Raw genomic sequence first — 13,721 nt, 5'->3', positions numbered from 1 at the left:
GAGTCTCCTGAACCTGGGGCAGAAGCAAATGCCAGCCGGCCTGAGAAGTGCCAGCCCAGGAGCCGTACCACAGGGAGCAGTCCTTCAGGAGCGGACTGCTCCAGCATGGGCTGCTCTCCACAGAGCAGCACAGGAAGTTTCTCAGACAAAAGGAGCTCTGTTTAGGGTAGAAATCAGGCCCATTTTACACCATTTATACCTCTTACCAGTAAGAAGGCATAGGACAAGGAGGAATGGTCTTAAAACTAAAAGAGGATAGACTAGGCATTAGGAGGAAATTCTTCCCTGTAGAAGGGTGGTGAGGCACTGGAACAGGTTGCCAAGAGAAGCTGTGGATGCCCCATCCCTGGAGGTGTTCAAGGCCAGGCTGGATGGGGCCTCAGCCAACCTGATCTAGTGGGTGGCATCACTGCCTATGGCAGGGGCGTTGGACTAGATGGTCCCTTCCAGCCTTGGCCATTCTGTGATTCTGTGGTGAGGTGTTACTCCAACAACAGCGATTATCCCGAAGGTATGTGTCACCTTTAGGAATACCCCGGCTCCATCCTAGGCTTCACCAGTTTCCTGCACCTTGCACATCCACATTCGCAAGTTCTCCTGAATTCTACGTGTCTTGCTTTGGGGGTGTGTCTCATTGGTTAGGGGCAAGTATTAAGCTATCAATTTTAATGCTCTGTAGACATCATCACTGGAACATGTTGAATCTACACAGCCAGTATGTGAAAGACAGTAGTTTTTTAGGTCAAAAATTCTTTAAAGACCCTTTCTTGTTTCTGTACTTCAGTGAAACCTCACAATCCTGTCAACAGAATACCTCTAAGTTGAAATCTTTTTATCTGGTTTCCTAAGGGAGCCATGTCTGCTCCACAAGGGGTGGACACAAACTAATACTTTTCTTTACAGAATCACAGAATGGTCTAGGTTGGAAGAGACCTCCAAAATCATCTAGTTCAACCTCTGACCTAACACTAACAAGTCCTCCACTAAACCATATCACTAAGTCCAACATCTAAACATCTCTTAAAGACCTCCAGGGATGGTGACTCAACCACCTCCCTGGGCAGCCCATTCCAATGCCTAACAACCCTTTTGGTAAAGAAGTTCCTCCTAATATCCAACCTAAACCTCCCCTGGCACAACTTAAGCCCATTCCCCCTCATCCTGTCACCAGGCACATGGGAGAATAGACCAACCCCCACCTCGCTACAGCCTCCTTTAAGGTACCTATAAAGAGTGATAAGGTCGCCCCTGAGCCTCCTCTTCTCCAGGCTGAACAAGCCCAGCTCCCTCAACTGCTCCTCGTAAGACTTGATCTCCAGACCCCTCACCAGCTTCATTGTCCTTCTCTGGACTCTCTCGAGCACCTCCATGTCCTTCTTGTAGCGAGGGGCCCAAAACTGAACACAGTACTCGAGGTGCGGCCTCACCAGAGCCGAGTACAGGGGGACAATCACTTCCCTAGACCTGCTGGCCACACTGTTTCTTATAGAAGCCAAGATGCTGTTGGCCTTCTTGGCCACCTGAGCACACTGCTGGCTCATATTCAGCCGACTCTCAACCAGTATTCCCAGGTCCTTCTCTGCAGGCAGCTTTCCAACCACTCTTCTCCCAGCCTGTAGCGCTGCTTGGGGTTGTTGCACCCCAGATGCAGGACCCGGCACTTGGCCTTGTTGAACTTCATAGAGTTGGCCTCAGCCCATCGGTCCAGCCCATCCAGATCCTCCTGCAGAGCCTTCCTTCCCTCGAGCAGATCGACACACGCACCTAACTTGGTGTCATCTGCAAACTTACTGAGGGTGCACTCAATCCCCTCATCCAATCATTGATAAAGATATTAAAGAGAACTGGCCCCAGCACTGAGCCCTGGGGGACTCCACTAGTGACCGGCCTCCAACTGGATTTGACTCCATTCACCACAACTCTTTGGGCCCAGCTATCCAGCCAGTTTTTAACCCAACGAAGCGTATGCCAGTCCAAGCCACGAGCAGCCAGTTTCTTCAGGAGAATGCTGTGGGAAACGGTGTCAAAAGCCTTACTGAAGTCAAGGTAGACCACATCCACAGCCTTTCCCTCATCCACTAAGCGTGTCACTTTGTCATAGAAGGAGATCAGGTTCGTCAAGCAGGACCCGCCTTTCATAAACCCATGCTGACTGGGCCTGATCACCTGGTTGTCCTGCAAGTGCCGCGCTTCCCTGGCACTGAGGTCAAACTAACAGGCCTATAGTTCCCCGCGTCTACCCTCCGGCCCTTCTTGTAGATGTTTGCTAGCCGCCAGTCGACTGGGACCTCCCCTGACAGCCAGGACTGCCGATAAATGATGGAAAGCAGCTTGGCCAGCTCCTCCGCCAGTTCACTCAGTACCCTCGGGTGGATCCCATCTGGCCCCATTGACTTGCGTACATCCAAGTGCTGTAGCAGGTCGCCAACCATTTCCTCATGGATTGTGAGGGCCACATCCTGCTCCCCATCCCCTTCCACCAGCTCAGTGTACTGGGAATGGGCAACAATGGGAACTGAGAGAGTGCTGACCTGGCACCAGCCAACTGACACAGCAGGATCATCGTGCAAGGAGCTCCAAACGGGCCACAGCCAAGGCGGCAGTACAAAACACGCGACTGTAACAAAGGTTGGAGGAGAGGACTCGAGGAATTCAGGTATTTTGAGGAATGGAAGTTACAGGGGAAATGGAAGCATGGAGGCAGGACACATTCAAGGCAAAGCAAGCTTTGGCAGCTCCTTTCTTTAAGAAGCTTTTTGCTTCTGAGATAGATGCATATGCCAGGGTACACCCCTGACTGTACATAGACAAGGAAGAGCTCTGTAACTGTTAATGCAACCACACAGCCTAAGGAAGCTCAGAAATGACTGGGAAGGTCAGAACTCTCTTTTCTTCCCATCTAGGTCTAAAAGCGAAATGTGTTTTAACATAAACTGTATTTGTATGGTAATAGAGACTTCATGCCTCAAATATAATGGCTAAGTTAGGCACTGAATACTCATCATCACAGGTTCTTTACTGAAGGGATGCAAGACACAGACTCCTGATGGTTCTTGAACAGGAGACATTTATTGCCCTTTTTCACTACTACATATACTTTCCCCGTAGCCCCACGCGCTGTCCACGCGCCCGAATCTGTCTTACAATTGGTTAGAGACCCTCAGACACGCGCCTTGAGCCAGCCAGCAATTGGCCACTGCCCAAAGCTCATCTTTAACACTGTAGCCAATTTACTTTATCTCGACCTTGCTCAAGTTTTTGGTTCTACCACTGTTTTCCTCATTATCTCACTAACTTGTTCTCATTAACTCAGGGATGTGTGAAACAGCACAAAGCTCCCTGCGAATTCCTTTCCCACACTTTACTACTACAGGACAAAGAAATAGTTTATTTTAACATGGACCATCATGAATTTATAGAAGTTTATAGCATGTTTATGCCATGACGTCCCTTCTACTTCAGTTCCTAGAATCTTAAAGACATTTTTTAAAATACTGTTTTACCAGAGAAGTCACTAGAATCAGCACCATTCAATTCTTTGCTTGCTTTGCTATTTTACAAATATGTTAAATTAATAGTGTAAAATAAATGCTTATAAAGTATAAATTAAATGCAAAGTTGCACTCCAATTACAAATAAAATAAATATTTCATAAATATATATACTAACATGTCTTTTCCCTAAAGCATGTATTATCTCTGTTCTCCCCTGCCCCTCCCTCAAGTCCTGTCATCCACAGAGAGGGAAGCTCTCCTATGGGGTCTCTGTATGTTTACAGTTTCTAAATTCTATGCGTCCTGGCTATAGAATATAGTACAGCAGTACTAATGGGTTTCTTTGCTGGTTTGGTATTCATGAATTTCTGGTAAAATACGTAGCAATCTAAATAAAACCTCCTCTGTTTCTGTAGCTTATTCACATGGTACATCTAGCCCAGTTATGTCTGGAACACAGACAAAAAGAGATTTTGATGTTTTGAAACTTGAACTTAATGTCCTGCTGAGATTTCAATCTCAGAACCACTTTACAATATATTTACTTTGTTGGGCTTTTTGTTTGTTTGTTTTGTTTTTAATCTAAGGTGACACATTGGACAGTGATACATAAAAGTTGTAGCGTATTTTGCTTTCAGTAAGGTTTTATTCCTTTCTTATTAACCTTGTGCACTCATCCCCAAGTAGATAAGCAACATCGATATCTTCAAGGAAATGAGATCAATCTTAGTCTTAAAAAAAAAATGAAAAAAAAAAAAACTGTGGAAGACCTACCTCTCCATGGTTGAAAAAGAAACACATCACAGTAATGAGGCCTCCTAGACGGCTCCCACTGTGAAAAGAACATGCAAGACAGGTACAACAAACTCTTAACGGCCAATGCTGCTTCAAAAATATGAAGCAACACTAACTTACAGCTAAGTTTATTGGGGAAAACAAAAATGCTTCCAGGCACCAAGGAAAAGCAATCTGTAGAGTACACAAAATATTAAAATACTAGGCAGTCAGCTAGTGTTTACTCCAGAGCAGACCACTCTTTCCACATCATTTTTTTTTCTTCTGTAGAGCACCCATTTCAATGTAAATAACATGTGAAATAGTTATTCTGCTTGTCACAAGCTTTGGTTTATATTATTTCATCAGCAGTAACAATGAATCCTAGTAGTTACAGCCTGCAATTGCAGCTACTTAATCAACCATACCTAGACTTCAGTCATGAGAAGTAAAGAATGTTTTTTGAATTTTGTTTATTGTTTGTTTGTTTTTGTTCAATTGATTGTTTCAACAAAACTCCAAGCAATACAAATGGAGAACTGGCATGCTCAGTCACCCAAAGGGCATCTTTGCAAATACTGATCTGAACCTAATACTTTGTTAAATAACCAAATCAAATGTGCTCAAAAACATACACAAAAATTAATTCATGCAACACAGTCAATGCAAGCTATAATTTAATTCTTATGCAAAGTACTCTGACATTGACATGTAGAAGCTTTTTAAGCCCTTGACTTAAGGATTTTTATAGGTTTCTAAATAAACCAAGCTTACCTGTTGAAAAATTAGTATCATGGATTCAACACTAAAACCAAAGATAGTACTTAGTACTTTTTCCACCTCAAAACAGCAATAGATAATGTTCCTACCTGTTTGGCTAGATTTGTTATTACTGACGTTCTGTGATATAAATCAAGCAACCCTTTTGTACATAAAAAAGTGCATTTCTACTGTGAATTTGACAGGAAATACAATTTTTGCAATAGCAGCCAGCTGTTAAGATTTCAAAAAAAAAAAAGTCCTCTCAGATCTTCACCCATCACTAATATACAGGTCAAACAGAATCAGTAGGTTCTGGGTACAATATCAGGGGATTAAAGATACCAGCTGAGTCCTAAAACAATCTCCAGAAAACATGCATTCTTGCACATAAAACTCAACTTTTAATTCTGCAAATACTAAAAGCATCTAATGCTAAAAGCCCAAAATGACCAAGAGGATATGTTTATTATTAAAAAAGTCTTTAAAAATAAAGAAAACTAAAAATTTGCTTAAAAAAATATCAAGATTTATGCGAAGTATTAACATTGTGATAAAACCTTACAGTCTAGAATATAAGGTCTTAATTCTATTATGAATGTTTCAGATCCATCATGCCTTGTTATTCTACCACATGAGAATAGATCAGAAAATCTGTAGCACATAATAGGGAAATGCACCTTGTCACTATCTTTTCAAGAAAAGCAAATGAACACAGTCTATTTCACAGAGGGATATATTTAGTATAGAGTAAAATGGGTTATTTTCTAATAGTGCAATGATATCATGTAGGAGATACAGTAACTCTTCCCATTGAAATTCTCATACCATACTATGATTGGTGGAGTACATACAAAAAATAGCTTTTGAAAAGGCCCTTCTGTTGGGAGTTATAGCTCCCATGTTTAAAAAACTACTAATTCTTTATTAAATTTAGATTATTCTGTTTTAAAGAACTGCAGATGACCTGAACAGTTAATTCTTAGTCTAGTGGAGTCAGGTCTGGAATAATAAAAGAACTTGTATTTTGAATCCCCAGGTACAATAAGATGAAGCCTAAAGAAAGGCACCAGGGACTTGCACTAATTCATTGTTAATTAACATGCAAGAAACAGAATACTGAAAAAGCACTGTCAGAAGGAGATTTGGGAAATTTACTGGTAGCTCCTTGAGATCCAGTATTTGACAATCAACTTATGCATTCTGTCCCTCAACTGCAAGAACAGAGGGAACAGGGGGAACCTGACAACTGCATAAACCACTTACCTGAACACCATTCCTTTACCAATAAAAATAAAACAAAACCTAAGCATGAGTTTTCAACATATCCCTTTGATTGTCTTAACAGAGAATGCTCCAGAGCTTGAAGCTAACTTGCATCATACCAGAAGATTCCCAAGTGCCTTTGCATAACCAGAGGTTGCAGTTTCACACTACAGCTAACCAAATGCAACGTCAGCTCACTTTTGAAAAGGATGGTTGTGTTCCCCTTCTTAACCTTGGCCACACACAGCGTGCTAGGACAGGGAAATACTGTCTGGTGATCTTCTAACCTTGAAGAGGAAATTGTTTAAGGAGTTAAACAGCAAAAAGTAGTCCTACAAAAGCAACTACCTTTCTGCTATCTGAACTCCTGGAACAATAGAGTATGGACGGCAAGCACAGATGGGAACACATGCTAGCTTGGAAAGTAAGAGAGTGGTCTTCCACTATGCTATTACCTGCCGTCACTAGACAAAGTTACAAGGAGACTAAAAGCAAATAAGGCTGAAATAAAAAGACTATACGTTTCACAAACACCTAGGGAGGAAAAAAAAGCTAGAAAAAAACAATTATGTAAACTTGAGATGATCGTTGCTAACAAATTCATAAATGAAAAGTTGAAGAAAATATTAGAGGATAGTTTCCCACCATCAAATGAGTCAGGTGCTGTGAAAAAGTCTTTCAAAAGGCATAGAAAAAAAATCAGCTTTAGGAAGGAGACCTACACCAATTCATAAGATTCCTACTTCAGCATAGCAGAATTGCATCACTCAAGATTCAGTTCTTCAATTTTTCACACCTAAATAAAAGCCTTTGTATTCCAGCTTTCCTTGACTACAAGGAACCTTCATACAGATATAATGACTAAGCAGCCATCTAGATTTGGTATCAAACTATGAACTTCTTTAGAAGAAATAAAAAAGATCAAAATCCTACCTCCAGAAAATTGCATAGTCATTAGTTATTTTTCATAACCCCAGCTAGCTAGTGGCTTACAATTTGAAAGAACTGCATTTACATTCTAGTCATTTTGACTACGTACATTGCAGATCATTTGCATTTAAAACTGAATTACTTTCAATACTCAGTAGTTAATTTCTCAGTACTTTCCTTGGATAAGACATTACTGACTCTTCAGTGACATTAATACATGAAATGTGGCTTTCCATGCACCTAACTTAAGAGAAACATGACAAGTTAGTCATACGAATATTCAAAGATTACCTACTTCCTCAAAAAATGAGGGATTTACTTTCTTTGTTAAGAAACACATACATGCTTTACTCCCAAATGTCTGACAGTTGTACTACACAACTTCCTCTTCTCAGTATCACATTCAGCTCCTGCCCTGTGCTATTCTTTATCTGAACCATCACCATATGCTTCAGAGAAAGCAGAAAGAGAACAAATGTCAGTGAAGCCACATAATGATGTGGAGGGAAAAAACACATCTCTTTAAAAAAAGTAGCAGCTTTTTGCACAACAGGCGAATGAAAATAGAGGTACAAATATTTCTGCTTCTTTTTTTCTGCAGAACGTGGAATCTCTTTTGTATGAAAGTATATTATGGTTCCTGAAATTTAAGGTCAGATACTGAAAACAGAAATTCACTGAAAAAGGGAAGTATATGTATGCCTGCAAAAGAATGCATTATCTTAAAAAACATTTTGCCTTGTCAGTTATATTAAAATTGAAAGAAATGCAGTATTACTGGAGGAAAAGCATTCTAAAAACCCCAGTCTTGTCATTCAACAAGTGCAGTGTCATTTAAACTTTGTTTAAAAATGAGTAACACTGGTAATTTTAAGAACACCATCAGGACAAAAGTTATTTAAAAATTGCATAATAGTAAATTTTATCCACAACACAGTGGTATCAATGAGATACCACTTCACTGAAATTTTCCATGTTTTTGTAGCATCAACATTTTACTTTAATCAACAAGCTTCTGTCCCACTAGTTTTCAGTGACAATGTATACATTACAGTAAAAATACTACTACTGTACAAACAAACAATATACCATCAAAATATTTTAGCATCTACCTTTTTTTTAATTATACTGTAAAAGCAGACTACCAGTACTAATTAAATAGTCTCAACTGCCTTACCTGAGGTATGTGCCATATAGGAAGAACAGTGACATCATTAATCCATTCAAAAGAAAAATCACAGCAACATAAAAGGAAGCAGGGTCTCCCAAACCTAACAAAAAATTAACACATTGTCAAATATACATGAAAGATCATATAGTTTATAAATCACCACACAATCAGTATAATAAAGCACATTACATAGACTACCTTAATATATCTACAGAAAGAGGCAAAGAAAAGAAAATGCCATGAAGATTATATCAAAAGACAACATTTTCCACCCCCCAGAAAAAAAAGTTACTATTAAAAGAAGAGGAGGGGGACACACAGCATTTGTGCAGTCAGAACAAACCAAGAAGGAAGCTTTACCTATATATATAAAAAAAAGAAATGTATAGAAGGGATAAGCATTACTGTAACAACATTCTCTACGGAAATTTTGACTTCATAGAGGATTTTAGAACACGTTTGTACTCCCCATACTCTCACTTCCATTCTCTTTCAGGTGTAAATCCATCTTTAAACATAAATTACGCACAATGCTCTTTGCTTTTCTTCTTTCATTAGATGCCAACAGATGTTCTAGTAATGCACATCTTTCAATTTATTCATTCACAAACACTTCCGTGTTCACATGCTTGTTGTTGTTCTTTCTTTAAATCCTCCTGGCTCTAATCATTTCTGCACTACAACTTAAAAAGCCTTACTCACTACAGAGAAGCTAGCAAAACTTCAGAGTTTAGTACACAGAAATGCTTATTCATTATTGCTGAAAGTATAGCATGACAGTTCTCCAAAATAAGATGAAGATATGCCCTCCAAAAATGGTAGCCTCAATAGCTGTGGAGTTTGGTTGTTTGGATGGTTGTTGTTGGTTTTTTGTTGTGGTGGCGGTGGTTTTGTTTTTTGTTTGTTTGTTTAAAAATACCAGGAATTGTAAGTTACACATTTATTCACTGTTTACTGCTTCTGACAACATTAGAGGAAGTGAATCATTTGAGCTCTGAAGAGAGTTTGTATAGCTTTGTGGAAAGGAAAAATATTAATGTGTGACCACACAAAGACATTTCAAATGATAAAATGAAACAACTACACGAACTACCATCTATCAGTTAGCTTTAACTGACTGTAGAAAATCAACAGTTTTTCTGGGCAAAGTACTTCTATAGTATAATTTACTTTAAAAGCCTATACTTGAATGTCAAAATAAAATTTAAAAAGCTAAGAAGTGGCAGCAACAAACTATGATGTCAAATTCAAGACATAAGGTTGAAATTCTTACACTGAATATTAGGTCACACGAGGGTACTTTCCCAGCAAAATCACTACATAAAATATTCTCCAAAAGGGAGTTTTGTGGGTATCTTTTTCCCCCTCCCTCCCACTCCTCAAGTTTTAGTTAGAAGAGGAAATACAGAAGGTAAGTTTTTGAAATGTAGTATCTTGGAACGAATTGCAGATCCTTGGTGTTCTTATAAGTATCTTTTTTCATGTTTTTCACAAGTGTGAATCTGCCAAAACACAGGTTTAGCCAAATGAAAGCACATAAGCGACAAAGACACAGGAATATTTATTTTTTCTGACATATATAAAGACACAGTTATATGCTTCCAGGGAGAAACTAGAACAAAACACAACTCACCCTCGCAGCTTTCAACAGGACTAAGCCCTTTTCCTCTGTTTACAGTCCAACATGTCTTTGTTGGTACACCAAGAAAATCCATAATGGCAGTATATATGCGGTACCAGCTGGCGAGGACCACCTAGGCAGAAAGCAGGATTTGAAGTTTCTGAAAAGGAACTTGGAGATTAGCTCACTGCCCAAGGTAACCTCTCACAACAACCGGCCTTCACCCAGTACTTTTTTCAAGCTCAACATTTCTCTAAATTACTGAGCGTTGTTGACTGTAATTCACTGAAGGCATTCAGCACAGACCAAGCATTCAGTAATAGACTAAAATTATGCCAACTTCAGGACAGAAATAATTTAAATCAATCAAACTGGAATATTTGAAAAAATAATATTTCACTATTTTCCAATTTTTATTATTTATCTTGTTTATTAGATATTAAAATCCCAGATCTTGATCTTAAATCAATTAAAAAACAATTGCTTATTTTTTTCCACATGGCCAAAATATTAATGGACCAAATCTTTATTCCCCTCCCCCCCCATTTTTGTGTGTATTTGTTTGTTTTCCTATTTCACCCAGATAAACTTTGGTAGGTTAAATTTAAGCATGCATTAGAAAGCGCTTCCAGATGCAATGTAAGACAGCATTTCCATTTTCCATGGAAAGGCTGTAATATTCTTATGACAACAACCAAATTAAATCTCAACACCTGACACAAAAAAACTACAGTATTTTACGCAAAGAAGAACTGCAACTCATCTCACAGCAAAGTCACTAGAGTTAAGATTACCAAGCTATTCTGTCAGGATATAATAGACTTTACATATAGAATTCATAAATGAATAATGTGGCCATTCCAGTTAAGCTGCTGTGAAAGTTATAACCTGGGGGTCCCTAGACTGAAAATATGTTTCACCACTGCAGCATTATCTGTCCCAACCCTGTGCCACAGAAAACACGCACAGGAAATATGATTCCCTCTTTTCTTTCCCCATGCAATTAATAAAACTGTTTATGTCACTTCCATCATTAAGAAGGGCAAGAAGAAAATACAGGGAATAGCAGCTTGATCCCTAATAAGGTAGGTATTGGGCTTACGTGACAAGGCTTTGGTAGCAGGGTAGGGAGGCTGCAGGGGGCTGTGAGCAGAGACCAGCAGCTGCCCCATGTCAGACCAGAGCCAGCTGCCCCAGAAGGGACCTGCCACTGCTCAAAGACGAGCTAATGCTGGATGGATGTGGGGGACGGTTGTCTTTAGTTTGCTTTCACTTCTCAGTGCTCCACTCTGGTATTTATTGGTAATAAATTATGTTAATTTCTCTTATCCTGAGTCTGCTCTGCTTGTGACGGCAATCGGTGAGTGATCTCCCTGTTCTTATCTCAAACCAGGAGCTTTTTTTCCCCTCATCGTATTTTTAACCCCTTGTCCTTCTGAGGAGGGGGAATGTGAGAGTGGCATGCATGGTGGTCCTTAGTTGCCCATCGGTGTTGAACCTCCGCAGCTGTGAAGTAAATCTTCCTGGAAACCACTTCCAAACATACTAATGACCAAAAAAAAAGTGACTGCAAGCAGTCAGCATGGATTTACACAGGGGAATTCATGCCTGACTAACTTCACAGCTTTCTGAGATGACTGGCTTGTTAGATGAGGGGAGAGCTGTGGATGTTCTTTATCCTGACTTAGGAAAGCACTCAGTCTTGCACCATAATATCCTCCTGGACAAACTGATGAAAAACAAACAGTGTAAGTGGACACAGGACTGTGAACTAGCTGAACTGGCTCAGAAGATTGATCAGCAGCACGAAGGCCAGCTGGAGGCCAGTCACTATGGGAGCACCCTAGGGATCAATACTGGTACCAAACCTGCCCCCAGCTTTATTAATGACTAGATGACAGGACAAGAGAACACCCTCCAAAAATCTGTAGACGATACAAAATTGGAAAGAGTAGCTGACATTTCTGCTGCAGTTCAGAGGGACCTCAACAGGCAAGAGAAATGCGCTGACAGGAATCTCACAATGGGAAATGCAAAATCCGGCACTGCGGAGGAAAAACCCCACACACCAGTACAGACTGGGGAGCAGTCTGGAAAGCAGTTTTGCAGAAAAGCTAGAAAGCAGTTTTGCAGAAAAGGACCTGGGTGTCCTGGTGGACAAGCTGTAAGTGAGCCAGAAATGAACCCTGGTCACAAAGAAAGCAAAAAGTATCCTCAGCTGTATTTAGGGAGTCAGGAGGCATAGAGGGAGATCCTTCCCCTATCTTCAGGGTTGGTAAGAATGTATCCTGAGTCCTGTTCTGGGCTGCTCAAAATAATAACATAGATGGAGTAAAGAAGACTAAGACAGACTGCTTTCAGTTGCACCCAGTGACAGGACAAGAGCCAATAAGCACAAATTGAAATGCATAGGTCATTCCACTTACATATAATTTTTTTTATTATTATTATTAATTTTTAGACACTATTAGGGTGTTCAAACACTAGAACAGGCTGCCCAAAGAGATGAAGATACTCAAAACTGAACAAGAGATGGCCCTGAGCAATCTGCTCTACTTCATCTTGCTTTGAGTGGGATTAGATGATGTTCAGACATCCCTTCCAACTTCAACTGTTCTACAATTCTATGATTTATTCATTTTTCAAACTAAGACTCCAAACACCATTTATCACTTCATCTCTTTACACTCTCACAACATAAACCTTACATATTCCAAACACAACTGCATCCTTCTGTCTAGACCCAGACTCCTTGCGTCACTATCGTGTCCTGTGTAGTACACTATCCTGAAGTCCTGGGGGCTTCCTCACCATCTGTGCCCTGCCTGGCACTTCTACCTGTCCATGTGTGCATACAAGAACCAGACACTTGCCCCTTCTCCAGGTAGGCAACAACAGGGCTGGGAACCAATTCCAAATCCTTCCTCTCATCAACTGAAAGCTGTTTGTATGCTGCCAACAGAACGTGAATGAAAGCTTAAAGACATCTGTCTAGTATGCTTGCACCACCAGCCCTGAAGCTGACATTACCCCAAGCACATAAAGCATTCTTGCTGAACTGATGTTGGAAAAAAAATAAATAAATCTCATTTACCAACTTAACCTTTTCATGTCACAAGTGTTTATGTCAGCTGCAGATGTTACCACACATGAATACTCCCTAAAAATGCTACCAAGGGTTTTAGGTACTTCCTACAAAGCACAGAAACATTTTTACCAAAAGCTACTTCACATGAAACAGTTCGCACAGACAAAAAAATGGAAGCAAACCAGTAGTACAAAATTGCTAGGTCAGTTAGAACACAATGATATTTTTGGAATTTCTACTGTCCCATATTGGATGAGTCACTAAATGTGAAACTTGGAAAAGAATAGATTGGCTCTCACACCAAGGAGATCCTCTGTGGACCAGTCCTTTGCTGTTAAAGAACATGTAGAAAAGTCAATCACTTTTACTGCTTGCCTTTGATTAAGCACTTAACCCCAGCTACATCGGTCTTTGCAACACCTATCACTCCAACTCAAATTTTCATCATTACTACCACACACAGAAATATCAACTGTTCTGTAAAGGTGAGTAGCCAGAGAGCAAACCAGTTATTAACATGAAATTAACACATTATCTCTCTGCCACTTCACATCAGGGTCCACATATGAAAACACCTACACAGCTACTGAAACTGCCTAACTGCAGCAAACACCCAGA

At 40.1% G+C, this 13,721-nt stretch overlaps 1 protein-coding gene across 6 annotated transcripts in view; it reads right to left on the bottom strand.

The window, feature by feature from the left end:
* Positions 1–13,721, bottom strand: part of DPY19L1 (dpy-19 like C-mannosyltransferase 1) — a 71,787-nt gene that overhangs the window by 29,399 nt on the left and 28,667 nt on the right. For all 6 annotated transcript variants that reach the window (XM_083822091.1, XM_083822087.1, XM_083822088.1 and 3 more), the window contains 3 exons: positions 10,028–10,148; positions 8,401–8,494; positions 4,269–4,326 (listed from right to left, as the gene is read on the bottom strand). In XM_083822091.1, coding sequence (XP_083678217.1) covers positions 4,269–4,326; positions 8,401–8,494; positions 10,028–10,148 — 273 coding nt within the window. The remainder of the gene's footprint in view (positions 1–4,268; positions 4,327–8,400; positions 8,495–10,027; positions 10,149–13,721) is intronic.

This window comes from Anser anser, assembly GCF_964211835.1.
Source record: "Anser anser genome assembly, chromosome: 2".
Lineage (NCBI taxonomy): Eukaryota > Metazoa > Chordata > Aves > Anseriformes > Anatidae > Anser > Anser anser.
This window is presented reverse-complemented; position numbering and strand designations above follow the sequence as displayed.